The sequence below is a fragment of the Thamnophis elegans genome, chromosome 2 (genome assembly GCF_009769535.1).
Source record: "Thamnophis elegans isolate rThaEle1 chromosome 2, rThaEle1.pri, whole genome shotgun sequence".
Classification (NCBI taxonomy): domain Eukaryota; kingdom Metazoa; phylum Chordata; class Lepidosauria; order Squamata; family Colubridae; genus Thamnophis; species Thamnophis elegans.
Genome location: NC_045542.1, coordinates 46188024 through 46211165, shown reverse-complemented (window position 1 = coordinate 46211165; position 23142 = coordinate 46188024). Strand labels below are relative to the sequence as shown.

At 37.4% G+C, this 23142-nt stretch overlaps 1 protein-coding gene and 1 long non-coding RNA gene across 3 annotated transcripts in view; one reads left to right on the top strand and one right to left on the bottom strand.

The window, feature by feature from the left end:
- RPTOR (regulatory associated protein of MTOR complex 1) overlaps window positions 1-23142 on the top strand; it is a 438354-nt gene that overhangs the window by 333223 nt on the left and 81989 nt on the right. For both annotated transcript variants that reach the window (XM_032209983.1, XM_032209982.1), the window contains exons 19-21: window positions 1511-1651; window positions 3225-3383; window positions 20867-20985. In XM_032209983.1, coding sequence (XP_032065874.1) covers window positions 1511-1651; window positions 3225-3383; window positions 20867-20985 — 419 coding nt within the window. The remainder of the gene's footprint in view (window positions 1-1510; window positions 1652-3224; window positions 3384-20866; window positions 20986-23142) is intronic.
- LOC116503530 lies at window positions 2247-12974 on the bottom strand. Its single transcript, XR_004254716.1, has 3 exons — window positions 12864-12974; window positions 4834-4917; window positions 2247-2377 (listed from the first exon to the last, which is right to left on the bottom strand). It is a non-coding gene; the product is annotated as an uncharacterized LOC116503530 (long non-coding RNA).

The following is a 23142-nucleotide window of genomic DNA, read 5'->3' as shown; positions in this document are numbered from 1 at the left end:
ATGATACCTTGCTGAACTCAAACGAGGTCAGCTTTGTTTGGGGCTGTCACGTAAGTCTCATAACTAGCAGTTCTTGCAGGGTAGTAGTCTGTACATTGTCCTCTACTTTAAATAAGGAAATTGAAATAGTATCTCAGTTTTAAAATGTTGCTTCTGAGAAATCCCATTGATTGTCCCATTGATACTAAACTAGAACATTTGTCCCATTAATACTAAACTAGAACATTTGTTAAAAGGAAGGAAGAAAAGCAGTCTAGCTTTTTAATTTGTTGCTTGTGGAGTCCTTCATGCTCTCTGAGCTTAGTTGCTTTCTTGTAGACATTTTATTACTCTACTGTGCCACTGTTACTCTTCAGTGCCAGAAGGGAGTAAGATTTGCTGCCTGTTTTTAGATAGATAGATAGATAGATAGATAGATAGATAGATAGATAGATAGATAGATAGATAGATAGATAGATAGATAGATAGATAGATAATACATAGAGGCTTGCCCTGTCAGTGTTGATGGGTGTCTTGTTTCCTTCTTCTTTTAGTTCCTTGATTAAGCCATTGTTTACTTTTTATTTGTTTGTTTCTCTAAGCTGATTTGTTACCTATTTGTACATTGTCTAGAACAGGGGTGTCAAAGTTGATTTCATTGAGGGCAGCATCAGGGTTGTGTTTGACCTTGGGGGGCAGGATAGGCATGGTCATGGTGAGCATGACCAGCTCAACGTCACTTGTGTCTGGAGCACCTGTGGTGGCCAAGTCCTAAGGAAAGACTTCCCTCAGACCCCCCCCCCACTCTCATAATCTCCTTCCTTCCTTCCCTTCTTTTTCCTTCCATCTTCATTCTCCTTTCTTCTTCCCCTCTTTCCTTATTTTTCCTTCCTTACTCTCTTCCCATCTGTCCTTCTTTTTCTTGGTCTTTCCTCTTTCCTTTTCTCCTTTCCTGTCCATTCTTTTATGCTCTAATGCAAAAGGGAAAACATTTCTCCTTTTGTTTTGCTTTTAGCTTGTTTTGCTAGCCCTCTGCCAGCGAAAACAGAGCTCAGGGGATTGCGCAACCCCCTCTTGAGCTCCATTTTCACAGCAGACGGCTGCAGGAGGCTGTCACGACCAAAACCAGGGCAGAGGGCGCATGTGGCCCTACCGAGCACCATTTTCACTGGCAGAGGCACCACCGGCTAGTCTTTTGCTGTTTCCATTGAGGCCTTGTGGGCTGGATCTAAGCGTCCCATGGGCCTTGAGTTTGACACCCCTGCCGTAGAAGATAGATTTTTTTATGTATTTATATATTAAATTTATATGCCACCTATCTCTGGGTTCGAGGCAACTCTGGACTGTAAAATCTAAAGCGAAGCCAACTGCCACCCAGAGTCATTTCGATACTAGATAGGTGTCAAATAAATTGAATAAATAAATAATAAACCTTTGCCTAAGGGGCAGCAGTGACTACTATCATTAACTTACTTGAAACTAATACTTGTTTGCTATTTTGCGGGAATAAATATTCCTATTGCCTCCATAGAGGTTGGAAGTCTGACTCCAGTCCGAGATAATCCATGTACTCCAAAACTCCGTTCTGTCAGCTCCTATGGAAATATCCGAGCAGTCACTACAGCAAGGAACTTGAATAAGTCTTTGCAGAATCTCAGTTTGACTGAAGAATGTAAGATAACGTTTCATTTTTTAAAACATATATATTTATATAACCTTATACCATGTGTGCATTTGGGTCTACAGCAGAAATGACATAGTTAAAAGTGAACAGTATCTCTAATTACTATTTGTAAACAGTGTGACATGGGATCGGAACCTGAAAATCATGACCAAAGGTAAATTCCTTGGCAAAAGTGCTATATTTGTTCTGTCGCCTATAGTCCCTGTGCTTCTCCCAAAATGAGTGCTGAAAGAGAAGGGGGAGGGGGGAAAATCTTCCTATAACAAAGTTGCATACATATGTAATACAGTGGTGAGTTTCCAATTTTTTTACTACCGATTCTCTCATGCGCAGAAGCATTCGGGCAGGTGGGCAGACCCTCCCGCTGCCGCTACTACAGGTTTGATTGCAGAGTCCCAAGGTCATGTGATCATTTTTGTGACCTTCTGACAAGCAAAAGTCAATGGGGAAGCCAGATTCATTTAACAACCTGTGTTGCTAACTTAACAGCTTCAGTGATTCATTGAACAACTTCCGCAAGAAAGGTCATAAAATGGGGCAAAACTCACTTAATAACGATTTTGCTTATCAGTGGAAATTTTGGGCTCAAGTGGGGTCATAATTCGAGGACCACCTTGTATATTCCCTTATCTAGAAGCAAGTCCTGATGCTACCATATCCCAAAGGTTCTTCAACTCAGAGGCAGTTTTTCAGGGAAAACAGGTAGCTGCAACACTGAAAAAAAGAGAAGGAAAAAAAATCCCTCTTTTTATTAGTTTCTTTTCACATGTAGCTTTAAGGATATAACCATAATAGCCAGTTCATTGATGAAGGAACATGAAACAAGCAAACCTCCCCCACTTATTATTCCCTAAATTCCATTATTTTAATCTTTTCTGCTTCTCTTTTCCCGCTTTTTTAAAGAAAACATATATCTGGCAGGCCTCCCAAATCATTCATGCATCCCCAAAATATTTCCACATTACAAAATTACATATGTTTGCTAATTTCTACTGTCGGATATGTTTTAGTATTTAAATTAACATTGGTATGATCTTCTGTTTCTCCACTACTAAGCATTCTGTTAGTTACCGTAATTAGTTAGTTAGAATAACTTTATTGTCACTTTAAATGTCCACTGATCAGCATACATTAAAATGACATTTCATTGCATATGGCTCTCAAAAGGTCACCACCTCCAATATACACTACATAAACATGACAAAATAAATAAATACAAAATTATGCATATACCCACATATATTATATGACAAGGAGAAACAAGAAGATAACATGATACTCCTTCTGAAATAGTATCTTTTGACTTTTTAAGACAGAACTGGTATGTTAACTTGTAAAATAAAACTTAGTTAGAGAAGGCTAAGCCTCAGACAGATGGAGCTTGGTGACAAAATGATGGAACTAATGCAGTCACTAGGATTTCTGCATGTGGCTAATAGATACTACTGCAAAACCTAGTATATCCCTTCTTCAAATTTCCATATGCAACTCATACTTTATTAAGCGTAGTCCTTGCATAAGTGTTTTGTTCAGTGTCTGCATCCTTATTGTTATTCAACAGCTGGAAACTCTGTTGCATTTTCCCCTGGGAATCTGAGCACCAGCAGCAGTGCCAGCAGCACCTTGGGCAGCCCTGAAAATGAAGAATATATCTTGTCTTTCGAGACGATTGACAAGATGAGGAGAGTCAGTTCCTACTCATCACTAACTTCTCTGATAGGTAAGCCGAAATGTTTTCAAGCCAGTTTATTTATAACACAGAGGATGGGATGAGAAGGTCAACAATTGCTCCAAACGAACATCATTGTGGTAGAACGAGTAGAAAATGATGATTAAAAGGGGGGAGGGAGAACAGAGAGATTCACAATGCAACAATGTTCATGTGGGTATGTGTCAATTTTCTATCCAGGATATTTTTTTTTGCTACAAATTTAAGCAAAAGAAGCAAATATTGATTGGAATTCATAATGGAGCTTTAAACAGGCGGCTCGTAGTATATGGCCTATGGTCTCCTCTTAACTCACTATTCTGTTAAAATGACATTCTTCTAATCAGCAATGTTCCTTTCTTATTTGTTTGTTGATTATTTAGTTTGTATCTCATTTTTTTCCTAGCTAGGTAGAAAACTCGGGAGCAATCTTGCCAAGCAATAAACTAGCGTAGCTTACTATTACTGCAATGGTCATTTAAGCACTTTGGGCAGGATAGGCAGTCACCATCTTGGAGTTAAGCTTTTTTACCTGTATCATGATGCCAACTGCTGAATAATGTTGTTGACATCTTAAATTAAAGGTTCCATGGATGTAGACTGTGAGTATATGCCACTCCCTTTGCACAAATTCCTTTATAAAATCACCTTCCACCATCATTAGAAAATAAGCAAGAGGCAAAACTATGATAAGGAGTCAAATCCTGACATTTCTAGGTAGAAGGATCAAGGAACATACTGGGACAAATGGACAAATAGTCTGACCTAGATTATTTGGCATTTCTTTCCAGAAGAAGCATTGGCACTCAGTGTTTAATGTGAATATTATCAACTCACAAGGGAGTTAGAAGTTGTTTTTAAAACAGCTATCTATTATTTTTCCATTCCTCCTCTCTGATCACCAACTCTGCAGCTCCTTTTGCATATAATATGTTTTGTGGTGGGTGGGATTCTTGAGATTATTCTTGGGATTATGATAAAACTATTTTACTAGTCACATTGGGAATATAATGCAGAAAACTGCAATATAGCCAATCAAATTCAAAAACATTAAGAGAAATTACAAAAGAACAAGAAACTGACAAATACTTTTTACTGTTTTGGGAAAAAGAAGGAAAAGAACAAATTATCTGCAGAGGATGAAAATTGTGCACCTTATATAATCTTTTACAATACTCTGGCGCCTCAATTGCTCCTTTTGAAAAACTTGATATTTCCCCACTGTTTTCTTCAGATGTTTAAAAGAGTTTAATTTGTTGCCAGAATTTTAAAAAAGTTAAAAGTCAAAGAAAGAAACTGAAAATAAGCACACACACAAAAAAGTGACCCAAAGCAGTATTCCAATGCCCCCCTTATTCGTATTCTGCCAGGAACAGCTCATATCCAGCTGTAAACAACATAGCTTCTGGAAGTGGTTTAAAATTCATAACTTGCACAAAATTCCATTACTTTCAGCACTTACCTTTTAAATGATGGGGGATTCTTCCCCCTCATGATTTCTTTCTTCCACCTTCCCACTTTGTAGAAGAGTTTTCCTTCCTTTCAGCTGCCGTGTAAAGAAAATCATTTTAAAATGTTGAACAATCTATATGCTTGACTTTAGAGATGGCAGACTTACATTAATTTTTTAAAAAGCTGCAGGGTAGCGTTACTCCTATAAAAAAATAATAATATTTAGCAATATAGTTGTGATTTAGAAGATTTCCTGTAGTTGACTGAGAAAGTGGCTGTTTTGCATAGACATGCTCTCAGGTTCCATTTTTGACCTGGGTAGCAAGAGTGAGAATGTCTGTAAGGAATCACTGCTGGTCAGGTTAGATCATGGTTGTCCAACTTTTTGGTTTGGTTTTTACATTGAGTAAAGAGGAATTATCCTGGGCCACATGTGAATACTGTATATATAATATAGTTACTGTGTATAAATCATATAATGATAGGTTTTGTTAGATGCAAGAAGTCACGACCCAGGATGAGTTCAAAAGTACTACAAGTTTATTTCCTACTGTCTTTACACAAGAATCTGAACTACTAATGGTTAAGGAGAATTGGTGTCAACAGTGGGCTAGAACTGCATCTCTTCTGGGGCCCTAGATATTCCAGATTGATGATGTATTTGACACACCCTCAGGCTCAGTTTGGTTGTCTCAGACAACTTTACGATCTTCTGGAGCCACATTACTAGCTATGCATGTGGACTATGGGCTGTAGGTTGGACATGCCTGGGTTAGTGCTGCGATACATGACTGATATAGCCCAGAGATAGATTCATCTGATAGTATATAAGACTGCTTCATATGAACAGAACCTGCACCTGATGCTTTAGCATATGAAAACTTCTCCCAATTACAGTATATCACATTAATTTGTCATCTTTAAAATTATGGAATTAGTATCATTATGTCTGGCGCTTAGAGATTAACACCAGGCTTTATTGCAGACCTCCTCTTGAAATTACCAGAAATTGTACTTTCTGATGAGACAGAAGGGAGAAGAATATGAAATATATTACCTTTAATTACACTGAAACCAAATCAGATTTAGTTTTATGCTAGCTCCACCAGTTCTTTATGCATCCCCCCAGCATACCACTTGGAGGTCAAGTGAAGGTTCAGCTTAAAAAGGGTCACATATCTGTGGCTTGGAGAATAAAAGAATATAGATCCCAAGGAGTTTCAAATTCAAATTCATTTAACACACTGTAGGAGAGGAAAAAGGGCTGTAGGAGCAAAGTAATTAAAGAAATGATATTCATTATTTTAGTTATGTGTGCTTTAAGCTTGAAAATTGGAGCACGTCTATCATGGGATCAATAGGATGGATATCATTAGAGAAGAAAAGTAATGGAACACAGGAAAATGTTTTGAATTCAGGTCGTTGCAGTTTTGAAAAAGATATGATGATCAAGGGGAGACAGAATATATTTTGATGAGGGCAGTAATATATAAGACAGTTCATTGGAGAGTTTGCCCTAAGACAGAGAGGTCAAAAGAAAAGACCAAGGAGCTGATTGGAGGGGAATCATGAGTGCAATCACAACCAAGTGGAACTAAGATACAGAAGAAAGCAAGACAGGATTAAGGTCTGCAACAGTGGTTAAGAGCTGTACAATATTTGGGGATGTACTGTAAAGAGTAGTAGATTCCAATGAATTAATTTCAGAGATAGAAATGCAGTGGGCAAGTCAGTAATGGTTTCCTATTATCTTTGCTACCGGTTCAGAACAGGGACCACACACACGCTTGCTTTGCTCGCACGTGGAGCTTCTGTACATGCGCAGAGTGTCCTTAATGACATCTGGATAGGTGGGCGGAGCCTCCCACCGCCGCTGCTACTGGTTCGCCCGAAACAGGGCGAAGCATCAGAATACCACTTCTGGGGCAAGTGAATAGGCAAAAGGTGATCAGATCGCACTTGTACAAATGCCACAACTATTAGAATATATTTTAAAGGAGAGAGCAATAACAGTGTCTTGAGGGAAGCAGAATCAGAAGTTGAAAATATTAAGAATGGAAAAATCACAGGCAGTGATGAGTTCCCTGGCTTAGGAAATGGCAGTTCCCAAGAAAGAAAACAAGGAAAGCCAAAAGTATATAATTAGGTTATATGTGCAGCAGAGAGTTTGAGAGGAAAACTGGAAAGAGAAAAAAGAAATATAAAAGCCTCTGTCAACTTGTGTTTAATTATTGTGAGCTTCATGATTATTTTGCATATGTCCATATAGTTTTCTTGGCAAACAATATGGAAATGGTTTTGGCACTGTCTTCTTCCAAGATTTTTTAAAAAAATTCCCAGTCACTCCTTCAGCTCCATTATTTCCTGATGGTTTTCCATCTAAATAATAATGTCCAGTCCTTCCTTCTTAACCTTCACAACACAGAGAGCTTTTTGAGAGCTGACATCAAAAATGCAGTTTACCTGACTTCCTGTGGGCGTGGCCTGTTGCCGAGGAGGGCTCCACCGAGCTCCTCAGAGATCTGGTCTGTATATCTAAATAAGATCATAGATAGCACCCCTTTTTGGCTAAGAAAGGGGCAGGGAGGGTAGCTCCGTAGGTTAGGGTCTATTCGTAAGCCACAGCCTTTTTTTTTTTTTGGCTGTGGAAGAGATTAGATCCAGCCGAAGCGGAGCCTTTATCTCCGGCCAGTTCCTTCTCAGCTGCCTTTTTTTTTTTGGCAGCCCCAGACAGGCTAGCCCCCCCCAGGACAAAACAAAGTTTTTTTCAAGCTAGAGTTGATACGGGAGGGTACCACCCCTGTGAGATTTATGCTTTTATTACTATCTTAAATACCAGCACCATTTGCCTTAAAGACTTCTTTGTTTAAATAGACTTTAAAATGGCGATTTCTCTCCGTGGATGATTACTGGATGTACTTAGCCGGGCTTATCTTCCTGCAGACCGCTCCTTAACAAAATAAACTCTTTTTCTTTGGAAATAGAGGGGAGCGAAGCACTGCTTACTTGTTTATCTATTATGGCACCCAGATCAAAGAAACGTCTTGCTACAAATGTGTCTAAAGAATTTAAACAATCTTTTTTGGAAACACAGCCTTTGTCTCCTACGCCCTCTACTGGAGAAGTTTTAACACAGGAATATCTCTTTAAAATATTTAATGCCCTTAAGCAAGAACTTAAGGAATTTGTATTGCAACTTTATGAGGATCTAAAATCTAAAGTTAATCAAATGAAGGCGAATACGTTTGCAGCCGTGTCTGCCCTGTCAGATTACTCTGCTGAAATAGAGAACAGATTGGAAAGTCTGGAGAAGGCTAATTTTGATTTGACTACCAATATTCAAATTTTACAAGAAAAAATTAGAAATAACGAAGAACAGCTTATGACGCTAAATTTTGATAGGAAGGCATTTTCAATAAGAGTCAGAGGATTCCGTGAAAAGGAGCAAGAGAATTTGAAACAGACATTTGCTGAAGCCTTCAGCCATGCGCTGGGAAGCCCGGGACTTAACCTTGATTGGCAGATTCGGAAAATCTATCGCCAGAACTCATTGATAGCGGAACAGCGACAGCTCCCGAGGGACATAATTATACATTTCTCTACAAAAGAATCTAGAAACGCGATTGTGCAAAAGTTTCATAATAACAGTCTCCGAGTTGATGACCAGGACGTGATTGTCTTCAAAGATATACCTTTCCAAATGTTGAGAGCAAGAAGGGACTACGCCTTTTTAACTAAAGAGCTTAGGAGTCAACAGATTCGATACAGATGGGAGGCCCCTGCCGGCATCACGGTTACATTTGAGAATCAAAGATTTCGTCTTAACTCTGTTTCGGAGGCTCAAGATTTCTATTGTAGGATTCTGAAGGCGGGACTTCCTGACGCGCTTGGAAGAGAGGAGAGACAAGCGGAAGGAGAAAGCAAACGGCTGGCCATGCGGCTGCAAGATGGAGGGGGTAGCCCCTCCTCCCTCGGAGAAGCAGAAGAACGCAGATTGAGAATTTAGATACTTCAAAAGACTTCCTAAAGTTGAGGACTGAATGGGGGTTTGAGACCTCTCTCCGGTAGAAAAAGTGGACTAATTTTTATCAGAAGGGAAAGCTGGGTGAAACTACTTTGAGCTAGATTCTAAAGTAACGTTAGCATAAATCTGATAGTGGTTAAAAGAATGCGGAATGATTTATGTTGTTTAAACTTTGTTAGATGGGACTATTTTAAAATAGAAGGTTAACTGACTCTTGCTGAAAGCATTATTTGAATATGATCCATGCTATTTAACTTTTATTTGAAGGGAAAGTTGGTTGTAATAGTTCTGAGTTATTTTTCAAATAAACGCTAGTATAAATTTGATAGTGGTAAATATTAGACAAGCAAGAGATGAGGGTAAAATGCATGTGGAATGAACTACGTTATTTGTGGTAAATATCAGACAAGCAAGGGATGAGGGCAAAATTTACGTTGTTTAAAGCTTATTAGAACAGGAAGCCGCTTGGGATTATCTTAAGATAACTGTAAAAAGAATGTGGAATGATTTATGTTGTTTAAACTTTGTTAGAAGCGACTACCTTAAAATAGAAGGTTAACTGAATCTTGCTGAAAGTATTATTGGAATATGTGGAATGATTCATGCTACAAATCGCTCTGAGTTATATTTTAAACAAATGGTAGTACTACGTTATTTGTGATAAATATTAGACAAGCAAGGGATGAGGGCAAAATTTACGTTGTTTAAAGCTTATTAGAACAGGAAGCCGCTTGGGATTATCTTAAGATAACTGTAAAAAGAATGTGGAATGATTTATGTTGTTTAAATTTTGTTAGAAGCGACTACCTTAAAATAGAAGGTTAACTGAATTTTGCTGAAAGTATTATTGGAATATGTGGAAGGATTCATGCTACAAATCGCTCTGAGTTATATTTTAAACAAATGGTAGTATAAATTTGATAGTGGTAAATATCAGACAAGTGGGGGATGAGGGTAAAATACATGTGGAATGAACTAAGTTATTTAAATTCTATTAGAAGGGGAAGTCGGTTGGAATTACAGAAATTGATTCCTGTGTAAAGTAATATCTGATCTACGCTGCTTAACTTTACTAAGAAGGGGAAATCGGGTTAGATTATTTTGAATTACTGTTTGAAAAAGGGGTAAAGAAAGATCATTTACGTTGTTTAAATTTTACTAGATGGGAAAGTTTGATTACTTGTCTGTAAAGTTATATTTGAATATATGGCATAAACTACGCTGCTTAAATCTTACTGGAAGGGATCATGAGGTTTAGGAAGGGAACGGGAGAGTCTACAGAAGGTTGGGGTAAATAGCAAAGAAGTAAGAGATGAGAATAAAATATAGATAGAATGATTTATACTATTTAAGCATAGATAAAGATGGGGGGCTGAGATCAACACAAAGAGTGGTTTCTTTTTTTCTTTTTTTCTCTTTTCTCTTTTCTTTTTTTCCTTTTTTTTTTCTTTCTCTGCGTTTCTTTTTTTTTTTTTTTTTTATATATTACTTTTATTTTTTAATCCATATGTATACAAGATATCTTAGATAGAAGGTAGTGCCAGGTGTGGACCCTGGGAAGTCGGGAGGATTAGGGATGGGGATTGTGGGGGGTGGGGTGGGGGGTGTTAATATAGTTTTAATAAGAACAAGAATGTATTTATATACGGTGGTTCTTTTTTTTTCTTATTATTATTATTATTATTATTATTTTCCTTGGTTTACTTTACTTTTATTAGATCAAACAACACTCGAATAAAGGCATACACCAAGGAGGGAGGTAGAGGGAAGGAAGAGGGAGGAGTAAGGAAGGAGTAAGGGGAATGTAAGGAGTAAGGGGAATGTAAGGAGGGTGTCTGGGGAGTAAGGGGAGAAGGAAGGCTTGAGGGGAAAGGGAAGTAGGAGGGGAGTGTTAGAGGGAGAAAGGAAAGTTGGAGGGGGTAGATGGGGTGTATGGAGGACGCAAGGGTTAGGTGGGGTTGTGAATGATGAGTTGTGTTTCTTTTTTACTTGTTCGTTTTATTCCCTTTTTCTTTTTTTTTTTTTCTTTTCTTATAGTAAATACCCTGTATATAAATGATTGCAAATGGAATGTGAAAATTGAATAAAATATATTTCCTAAAAAAAAAAAAAAAAAAAAAAAAAAATGCAGTTTACCTTAGAAGAATTACTTGGTTGAAAAACAACATCCTGCACTTTGGGCACCACTAGACTCAGTTGAGCCTAGGATGAAATGGCTGAAGTGGCATTCCCTTTAAACCTTGATCCTAGTGTGATTGGGGGGCGGGGGAGGAGTAAGGATTAGTAAGAAATGACTCTTAATAAATTGTACTTCCTCAGTAGCAACATTTCTAGGTAGGAGACATAATCAGAGAAAATAATTTTTCAATACTAAAACTCTCATTGTCATTCTGAATATTAAGAGATGAAAAATATACAGCTCTCCAAATGTTGCTGTTCCCGATTTTCACCAATCCGTGGTTGTCTTGAACCACTATGTTTGGGTCACTATTAAATCGCTTTATTTAAAAATATAAATGCTACTTCTCATGTTCATGCATCTCCAGACATCATATTTAACTGCGGTTCAGCTTGAAAATGAAACCACCTAGACACATGAAGATCAGAGGTGGTATTCAGCAGGTTCTGACCAGTTCTGGAGAACCAGTAGCAGAAATTTTGAGTAGTTTAGAGAACCAGTAAATATCACCTCTGACTGGCCCCACCCCCATCTATTCTCTGCCTCCCGAGTCCAGCTGATCAGGAGGAAATGGGGATTTTGCAGTAACCTTTCCCTGGAGTGGGGAGAGAATGGAGATTTTACAATATCCTTCCCCTGCCACGCCCACCAAGCCACTCCCACCAAGCTACCCCCACAGAATTGGCAGTAAAAAAAAATGAATAGGTATAAAAACAAATGAATAAACTTCAGGAATTTATCTGAAAGGGTACTTCCCAGTGATGTTTACAGAACAGTGTCCCTGTTTGGTGACCTAAGTTCTGTTATTATCATTAAAATAACTTGTCCTTCCTCAACAAGCCCAGGGCTGCTCTTCACATGCATTCTTATTTTCTCCACCTTTGTAATTCTGATTTGCCAGAGAGAGTCCTTGGGCGCTGGGGCTGAGGAGGATTTTAATTCCCATTTCTCTGGCTGAAGTCCAGCAGTTTTGTTGCCACCCCTGAAGCCATTTGATTTGTGGTCCTTGAAACACTCTGTACAGTTTGGTCATGATTCATTGTTTTCAGTAAATAGGCATAAAAACTGCAGTGCAATTTACATTTAAACAGCAAAGAACAATCCCAGCCCCATTCAAGAATACCAAAGGAAGAAAAAAATGTAGCCTTATTCTCAGGTATGATTTCAGTACAGCCAGTTTTTATCCTTGCCTTGTCTACTGTAACCCTCTACCATTATCCAAAAAATTAAGTGATACCCCCCCCTCCACTTCCTCCTGAATCACCTCACAAGCTCTTTTCCCACTAAGAAAGTAAACTCTCAAATAAAATTTTAGGGGCCATTTTCCAATAAAAGGAATCTTATTCAGTTGGTTAACTAAATAAAACAATTGACAAAAAATTAAAAACTGCATATTAAAAAGAGATTATAATAAAAGAATTCCCTCGCCTTCTTTCAACCGTCCTCTGAAGTTTAAATAATAAAATGGCATTCTGCGGTTTTTGTACAACTATTGCTTTTTTTTACATTTTTTTTTTAAAAAGGAAATCTGATTGATAAATCGGGGCACTATTTTTGTCAGTCAGAATGTTTTAATCATTTAATCTCTGTAACATTGCAGTCCTTTTTTAATTACCTGTCATATTACTAAATATACATGATATAAGAGAACATACTCATTAATGCAACAGCATAGGATTGAAGATGTATTTTTAGATAGCTGAAGGATTTATAGAAAGTTTATTTTACATTGCTCATTCAGGTGCATAAATTTTTCAGTCATTGATTGCCATAAAGACTAGCAACTAGAATATATCCTATTTCCCCCTTTCCCTCCTGCTGCCTTCCATGTATATACCTATTTAGGAGGAGCATCAGCTGGAAGCAGAGAAAATTCTCACTGTTCCTGATCACAAGATGGCTCTGGATCCTCCATTGTGCTGTTAGAAATGCTGCTGAGTCTTTTTTAACTGTTGCTTCCTCCTGGCTTGGTATATTCAAACAAGAAATTAAAACTGAATAAACCTCCTCTTTGTTGCCAAGGTCAGAGAAAAAACTTAAAGATCAACCGCCTATCATCTGCTGCTAGTTAATCTGTTTTCTCTGTTGCTAGTTAATCTGCTCCCTGATTAATTTTGAAAGGAGGAAGAGTAGCAGAAAATGTTGGGAATGGCTAATGGGGGAGGAAGTGGTACATTCTTTGCTTTGAGCTCCTAGAGAAAGGTAGGGTGTACATCACATGGGTAAATAAAGAAGAAAAGCTTTACCCAGCGAGTTTAATTCAGACTGTAATTGGTATGGCTTTTCTGAACAAGAGGAGCTCATTTCTGAACCCTCCAATTTACAAATTTGGCACAAGCAGCATTCAGTCTCTCAGTAAGCCAGGCATCTGAGAGAAATGGCACCACAACTGCTTTGACTTGTATATGTGTACCATTCAGCCAGGCCCCTTTTGACTGAAGGGGTTGAAAAATGCAAGCCACTTGAAGTGTCTTGATTGCAACTGTTAAATTGAATAAAGGGCCATGCATAGCTCAATTAAAATTAAACAAAAATTAAAAGCTCACAACAAAGAAGAGCTATTTACTTCTCGTGTTCTTGTTAAAAGGAATCGTTTTGGAACTCTCTGTACTGTAAGGCCCATTGGACCAATTTTGAATTGGTCCAGCTAATTACAGAGCCGTCATTTTCATAGAAATTTTATTAAACATTACAATTAAAAAGGTAAAGAGCTAATACAAACTTCAAAAAGAATAAAAGAAAAACATGCAGAAAAACTGATATTACTTAAATGGATGGGTAACCAAATTTTTATCTCCATTCTGTTTTGGACCTATTAATAGAGTATCCTGCTATTTTACTAAAGGCACCTTATTTTTTGCATAAATACTTGGATAACACAAAGTTTAAAAATAAACAAAAGAATGTCATTTGCAAGTTAAACAAATTTATGTTCAACTGAGTTTGTTACTCTGGTATATCTGTATTACTCTGGTATCTCTGGATGGAAGAGATACCCTTGCCTTGTTCTTCTAAACAGTGGAAAGGCAGAAGAAAATATGCCATTAATTTTCACTTTAGATATAGGTGACCCAGTGGTGGGCTGCAGCCGATTCGCACCGGGTCATACAAACCGGATGTTAAGATTCTGTTTAGTTCGGCGAACCACCAAATCACACCATCCCTTAGCTTTGTATTTTTTTGATGTATGAAGGATCAAATACTCAGCTATTATAATTCTTCATTCCTTATTTATAGAAATCATATCAAGATTTAGAATGAAATCTACTGGGAGCCTTCTCATATAAGGCAGGCTCTGAGTCCCTCTAATCAAAAAGTGTTTATCAATAAAAGAAAATATTTGCAGTTCAGGGTTGAACGGTGGGGTCCTTGGTGCTCTCTGAGCTTGATGGTTTTCTTGCAGAGGTTTCATTACCAAACTAGGTAACATCATCAATACTAGAAGGGAGTGGAGTTTGCTCTTATTTTCATATACTAGTGGCTTACCCTGTCAGTGTTGATCAGTTGCTTCACAAACAGTGTTTTGATTGGTGCCAGGTCTCTACAGTCTCAGGCAGAGAAAGGCTATTCTCTGCACTGCTTCCTCAAATGTTCTTTAAATACAGAATTTCCCAGCATTCCTTTAGGAACCTCCAACATTCAAACTGTGGTTACTCATCCTAAAATGAATCCTCTTTATCTGGAGCTTCAAAATTTGCTGTTTGCTGGGAAGATGTGTAGTCAAAAGTCAGTCTACATTTAGTGTACATCTGTCTTTGGGGATATTTGGAACGAACTCCCCGTGGAGATTCGTACCCTCACCACCGCCCAGGCCTTCCGCACAGCCTTGAAGAACTGGCTAGCCCGTCAGGCCTGGGGACAAGGATAGCCGCCCCTCCCGAATGATGAATGTATGTTGCTTATTACTTTTATTATATGTGTCTATGTTACTGTTTGTATTCCCTTCCCTGATTTTATGTGAGCCGCCCTGAGTCCCCTCAGGGAAAAGGGCGGCCTACAAATATTAATAAAATCTAAATCTAAAATCTAAAATTTCTTCATAACCAAACAAAAGTGTATTTTCTGTTCAGTTCACACCCCTTGCTCACTGAATATGGATGGCACAAAGCAAAGCCCACATTTTGTAATTAACCCCCGTTGACTGGGAGAGTGCTGCAGGAGACTTGAGTGCTGTCACACTCCCCTGGCCACACCCCTGACCATACTCACCCAGCCAGTCATTAGGGCAGAGAACCGGTTGTTAAAAAACTTTGCAGCCCACCACTGAGGTGGCCCATATAATATCTTAGTGCATTTTATAAATTCCAAAAGAAATCCAAATCTGTTTAATACAACAACCATTTTGTCAAAGTCTTTTTCAGCATCCAATGATAAAATTGCAAGTAGATCTTTATTTTTATTCATATCTATTAGATCTACAACTAACCTAATGTTATCTGCTACCTGCCTAATTTTTATAAACCCTGCTTGACCATTCTTAATAATAAACACTCCATTTGCTAACACTGCTGTTAAAATCTTTGTATCAATGTTAATCAACAAGACAGGATGATAATTAGAACACTGAGTATTATCTTGCCTGCTTTTGATACAACTGTAATACAGGGAGAAGCCTGGTTAAATATCAGTGATAAAATTCTATTATGAAATATTTCTTCATATACTCGACAAAATTTTGGTACGGTGGTGAAATCTAATTTTTTTTGCACTGGTTCTGTGGGCATGGCTTGGTGGGGGTCATGTGATTGGGTGGGCATGATCAAGCTTTTCCCACTTTTTAAAGCATTTTTTCCCTACCTATTCACCTGAACCAGCAGGAAAAAATGCTTTAAAAAGTGGGGGGGGGGGAATGGTTCAGATGATCATGCGGATCAGCTGTGAGCCTCACGATCGTCGGACCTTCTTTATTTCACTTTTTAAAGCATTTTTTTCCTGCCAGTTCGGGCGAATAGATAGGAAAAAAACGCTTTAAAAAGTGAAATAAAGAGGGTCTGATGATCACGCGGCTCACAGCTGATCTGCACGATTGTCAGAACAATTTTTTTTCATTTTAAAAAGTGAAAACAAAGGTTCCAATGATCGTGTGGCACAGCTGAGTGTCACAAAACCTTTTTTCCCACTTTTTAAAGCTCTTTTTTACTACCGGTTCCAGCGAACCTTAGCATTTTTTGCTACCGATTCTAGCAAGCCAGTCAGAATCGGTAGCATTTCATCCCTGTTTTGGTACCAAAAGATGTATGAATGTTTTATACTATCTAATAGGGAACTCATCTGGGCCTGGTATTTTAGCACTTGTTATTTTAAAAATTATTTGTTTAATCTCTACCATAGATACTAGAGAAAATAGATGTTGATGTTGTGTATCATCTAAATATGATAAATTAATTTTATTTTAGAAGTCATCTGTATCTTCTTTCAATATATTCGCTTGTTTATTCAATATAGTCTCTTGTATAATTCTGAATAAAAATTTAAAAATTGATAATATGTCAATTAAAGTTTTATACATTTAATCTCTTTCGGTAATTTTAGTAGCTCATCATTTCTCTTAAAGTACAACAAATGACCTCTTCTTCCCATATCTCATTTATTATCTATAAATAAATGTTTGAAGCCTCATTGTTCAGTCCTAATCATCAAAAGTCCATTAATGGTTACCAGCAATAACAATATATTTATTTTAACCTTGATCAAATAAACCAACTTTATATTTCTTCCTTTTATTGTCAACAAACTTGTTTTTTAATCCTTTCAAATAATGTCCTAGAACGTGATTTCTTTTCATTTTTAATTTGTTCCTTTTCACAAAGCTTTCAAAACTGTAATATGTCTCTTTTGTAAATCCAATATAGGTAACTTATCCAGATAACTCCTTGATTTGTTATTTGTATACCCCTTTCCAGTGGTGAAATTCATTTTTTTTACTACCAGTTCTATGGGTGTAGCTTGGTGGGCGTGGCAGGGGAAGGATACTGCAAAATCTCCATTCCCACCCCACTCTGGGGCCAGCCAGAGGTGGTATTTGCTAGTTCTCTGAACTACTCAAAATTTCCACTACTGATTCTCCAGAACCTGCTGAATTTCACCCCGACCCTTTTGATTATTAAGATATCAGCCAGTTTATTTTATATCCAATCTATTATCTTTTTTCATATCATTCTTTTAATTTGTCATTTAAAATCCATTTTTATATCATTCTTTATTGTATCAATAAAACATGTTCCTCTTCCCTAACCTTCCCTAATCTTTCAAACAACAGTTTATCTATAATAGCAGAAATTCTTAAAAATAACTTCTAGGTCCTTTGTTCACATATATTCTTCAGCAGGTCAATTTTACAGTATTTCTCTCCATTCTGGATCAGTGAGTCAGATTTAAAGTGTTCCTTTAATTGTAAATTTTAGACTCTTCTGGTTCCCCTTAGTTTCTTACGTTTAAGGTTCCATCCTATCATTTAAAAAAAAGAATTTAGATCAACAGCATTCTTATAATTAATTTCAAAATCTTATTTCAAATCTGTCTGGACCCTTACTCTATTTGTAACTTTCCAAAAGCAACATTCTAATCACCCTTTTGCTATATATTGTATATTAAAATATCTTTAAATTTTTATTTAAAACTTCTTTTGCTAAGGATTGAAACTTGCCTAAGAGTTTCCTTGTCATTACAAAGATTCCCAATAGCTAAAAAGCAGTTAAGAAATAATTTAGAAAATGATTAAGAAATGAGACTCAGCAAACCTTATGTCCATATAGGCTGCATTATGATGGTAAGCTTGATTGAAATCCCTAGACTTGTATGTCAGCCACAAAAATGTCAGTTTCTGCATCTACCCCCAAGGGGCACCTGTCTAAAGTAGAAGTGGGTGATTTCACAATCTCTGTTTTTTCCAGAGAGATTTTCCTGCCCAGAATTCACTGTCCGGCTTCTGATCCTGTTGCAGTGCCACCCTTGTTCCTTTAGGGATGTCTCATTTATCATGAACCCTCACTGGAAGTCCCACAGAGCTGTCACTTGAGATGCACTTTTAGCACATATGCTTCTGCCATGCGCTTTGTCTTTGCATCCCTTTATATCATTACAATCCCTAATGCAAAAATAGAGCTTTTTCCCCCCTCCTGCTGCGAGTATTTCTTTTCATCAGTTCAAGCTTGACAAGCAGCTAATTTGGATGCATCACTCAAGGGGCTATGAGCCATTTTTTTTAAATGAAAATAATATATAAGGAAGAGGGAGAGCAATGAATCTTAGAATTGATAGAAATGCCTTCTGTTCTCTTCAGCTGATGAGTGAAAGAGGAATTTCAATGGTGATTTTTTTTTTTAAGGATCAGATTCATTAAAGTCTTGCGCAGGTATTTTTCTTTCTTCATTCTTCATTCCTCAGCCCTGAGAGAAACACGTTGGTTCACATTAACGCAAAATATTGCAATATTGAAAGATTATTTTCCTTTCCTGCTGGTCTTTCATTACCTTTCAAAGGAATCTCAAATACCTGAGATTTCGCAGCTGTGGTTATATAACTTCCTGCATGGAAATAAATGTAGAAGAGGCAATATACTGATCAGGGAAAAAGGAGCTGTGGAGAATGTTCTTCCAATGGCACAAGCTGCCTGATGCTTTGACAGCTGCCATCTTCTTGGCTTTCATCATTTTGCCTGCTTGTTTGTGTCTTCCTGAGTGCATATACCAAAAGCAAAGTTTTTCAGTGACTCCAGGTCTGACACACACACAAAAGACCTTCATAGATTGTGCCAAGTAGGAAAGGAGCATGAGATGCCAGCCACAATCTAAGATCTCATAAAATAACAAATGTACTCAAAAGCCCGCTTTGATGTTTATTCTAATTCAAGAAATGGCACATGAATCCCCTGAGACTACCCACTCCACTTGCCCAGATAGAAAAGCTCATTTGACATTTCTCTTCCTTGTTTTTATAATAATATAAAATGTTTTACCAAGGTAAGTGAGGACCCACAGTATATTGGGGTGTCTGATTATATGGCCTCCGTTCTCAGATTACACAGATTGGAAACCACTGATTTCTACCGAATACCATCCTAATTTCATGAATGATACAAAACTTTTCTGCATAAAAAATGAATTAAGCATTATGTGAAATATCATACCCAGTAGTGCTTTTACACATCTGGACATCAAAATTAGTCACTTAGTAATTATACACAATTGTTTAATCTTTGAGGAAAATGCCTGTTTTCTCACTATGGGTATTACTGTGGACACTTTTAATATCCATACAATATACCAGATTGCCAGAATTCCATTGTGGCCAGAATTCCATTGTGGCCACTATAGACCAGTGGCCATACAAATGTGTTAAATAAATAAATTGAATGAGCAATCATTTAATGAAGAGAAGCCAAAAATAAGTTTTTTGCAGGGGAGGGGAGGATAATTTTGGGGCAATATATAAACACCTGAACAATTATTTATCAAAAAAATTAGCATAATATTTAATACTACCAATTCCACTGACCATACCAAGTCATATATCATGGTTACAAATTGCCTGTTGATCCAGTGGCTCTGTTACCATATTGTAAATAGCGATTGTAATAAGATTTTCTTTTTGACTACAATTTATCTTTCCCCGCGTACTTAAATATTTGTAATATTTAATATTTAGGATTACATTTAATGTATCAGACTATAATTCACTAAAGTTTATGGCATAATAAGTGTTTTAGTTTTCAAGATATTGCTAGATTTTAATTTCATTTACTGCGGGATTACTACAAAGTTTCCCCTGGGATTTTTAATAATGTGGCTTAGTGATAAGATCAAAATAAGAAAGTATAATTAGTTTGCCTTAGTCTAAATCCATTAGTTGACTATATTTGGTCAATGCATATTCGAGATCTGGGAAAAGTTGCACAAATAATTGCACGCCTGTAAAAAAAAAAGTTAGTTGTGAGTAAAGTTGATACATTTGTTTATATTTTTGGAAAAAAAGAGAAAAGAAACACCTAGAATTATTTAAAATAAACATGTAAAGAAGGAGGATAGAAAATATTTCTCCTTCTCTGTTAAAAGCAGAACTTCAAATTATCAAATGAATTTGAATGCTGGCAAATTACCTCTTCATATGGAATGCATAGTTAAATTAAAAATACACAATATCACAAGCAATGACTTCAGGGGGGAATAAAAATGCTTTAAATTTGAATTATGCAAATTCATATAGAATAAGAACTTCGTTGATTGCTATTGAGGATCACCTTATTTAGGGCTTGTTTGCATGATTATCTTGGGGTAAGAAAGAATAACTTCTGATTTTGTTTAGATGCCCTGAAGTATAATCTAATCTGTTATTTTTCAACAGAGGGACATATCCAAAGGGAAAAAAATTTGAAGTGGCTTTCTCAGATTTGAGCTTCAATAATTTATATCCACCTTCAAATTCTTGATTTGCTGTTCAAACAATACTGTGGTTAACCTCTAATGGCAGTCCTAGATTTTTAAAAATCACCATTCTGTTGACCAAGCTGTACTAATCTGGTCTGCATATACTATCATTGCAGAAAGTCACCTTAAATCAAAAACAAAACAAGGTTTTCTCATATACTTATGTGATTATATATGAATTGATGCATTGATTATAGACTACTATAAGCCTACCTTTGTGAGTTAAGCACTTACCGCAACCTATACACATGTTATAAAGCACTCTGCATATTAATAGAAGTATGGTCTTATTTTTGTTTATTTACCATTAAGTCTGATATATGGTCAACATCCCGGGGTCATCATATAAAATGACAATTTGGCAACTGACTTTCACTCAGACTTATATTCTTGCTTTATTCCTCTTTGTTTCCAGGGGTGTCTTTCAATAGTATTTATACCCAAATTTGGAGAGTCCTCTTACACCTGGCTGCTGATCCATACCCTGATGTGTCAGACCTGGCTATGAAAGTGCTGAACAGCATTGCTTACAAGGTAAATTTGGGTGGAGTGGGGAGTTATTCGGTGAACAATAGGCAAATGGATGTTCTTTTGGACAACATTTTGAGATAATTTTATCAGATAGTGAGATCGTCATATAATCTGTGATAGGACATTTTCAATAAATTTGTTCAGTTAACTGTCAATTTGCATTTGTACTTGTAATCCCTTGACTTACAACCCTCTATTTAATGACTGTGGAAAGTTACGATGGCATTGGAAAAGAAACCATGATTTATGACCAGTTCTCACACTTATAAGCATCCCCACAGTCACGTGTTCAAACTGTAGGTGCTTGGCAACTGGCACATATTTACAGTGACTGCAGCATCCTGGGGTTCTGAGGTTGTCATTTGCAACTTTTCTAAGGAGCTTCCAACAAGCAAGTCAATGAGGGAAACTGGATTTCCCTAACAACCACATGGTTCACTTAACTGTAGTGATTCACTTAACAGCCATGGCAAAAAAATTCATAAAATGGGGAAATATTCACTTAACAGTTGCCATGCTTAGCAGTGTACATTTTGGGCTAAATAGTGGTTATAAGTCGAGGATTACTTGAATCCTGTCTTCAACATAGAGTCATAGGCTAAATAATTGCACGCAAACTGAAAAAAAAGTTTTATTCTCTTCAAAAAGTTAACAGTCTACATTGGCTAGAGGGCACCTGGGGAGAAAGAAAAATAATAAAATTATATAATATCCATATTATAATATATTTAAAATATATTTTGGTTTTATATCCTCTTCCTGTTCCTCAGGGCTGTTTCCTTCCCCCAAACATACAGTGTAAGTAACTATCTACCATAGATCAGACTTCCAGGTGGTACGGGCCAGTACAGACATACTGGTGGCAGCTGAAAGCAGCGGCCACCGTACCCATACTGTGTTTTGATGGGCCCGCCTGCCCGCGTTCCTTACCTCTTTTTGAGGGAAACAGGCCAATTGCACATGTGCACACAGCATACGGCACCTATGTGATCTCACCGAGCAGCTGGGGGGTTGCAGGGCGGTCATGCGCGCATGCATGGGCAATTGAACTGGTCATAAATCACGGTTTCTGTTTCCTTCCCCCAAACACACAGTGTAAGTAACTATCTACCCTAGATCAGTGGTGGGTTCTGGGCGGTACGGCCCACTATGGTCATACCGATGGCAGCTGGGAGCAGCGGCCACCGTACCAGAATGGTGTTTTGATGGGCCCGCCTGCCTGCGTTTCTTACCTCTTTTTGAGGAAAACGGCCCAATTGCGTAAGGTTGCACAGAGTACGGCACCTGTGTGACCTCGCCAAGCAGCTGGGGCGTTGCAGGTCGATCACCTGCACATGCATGTGCAGTGTGCATGCCCGAAGTGGACATCTGGCCTCTTCGCAGCGTACCGGTTGCAATGGGATCTGGAACCCACCACTGCCTTAGATCACCCCACTAACCTTATAATCCTTGCAGATCATTAAAAAAAATGATGGTAATCATGTACCAGATAAGATTGGGAGATCACATTCCTGAAGGAAACTAGCTGCCAAGATCTATGCTTTCAGTGGTACCTTATTTTTGTGGAACTCAACTTTTTAGCTAAATAAATAACCTTGCTCTCTCTTTTCATAAGGAAAATTCATAGAAGTTATATAGGCCCTTAAATAGCGATGCTGTGTGCCTGTCAAATGTTTGACAGCTCAGGATTTGGTGGCCTTGAAACTGGCAGGCTGATACAGGAAAGAATAACCACAAAATCTGAGATTTGGCAAATAGCAGTGGGATAAGCTACTTTATGGCAGAGTATTTCTATAGCCTCTAATTATTCAGTTGCTACTCACTTTCCCTGTTTCCTTTTCTTTGGGCTTTTATATCATTATGTTGGATAAATAAATTGTGAAGTTTTACATGTGGCATACTTATTCAGAGAGTCTTTTACCCTGCTGATAATTGATGTTTTCTGCCAGCATAAAATTTTTTGGACCATATCCAGAATGCATTATGCATTTTCCTAGCTTTATAAAAAAGATAATAGAAAAAATGGTACAGTATAGCTTAGCTGAAAGGAGGAAGCGGTAGAAAGCTAAGCTTTTGACGAATATCTGAATGTTATCCTATATAAAAAAAGTATTTGAACAACTGTGTCCCATAAATTAATGTTGGAAAAATATGGAAATC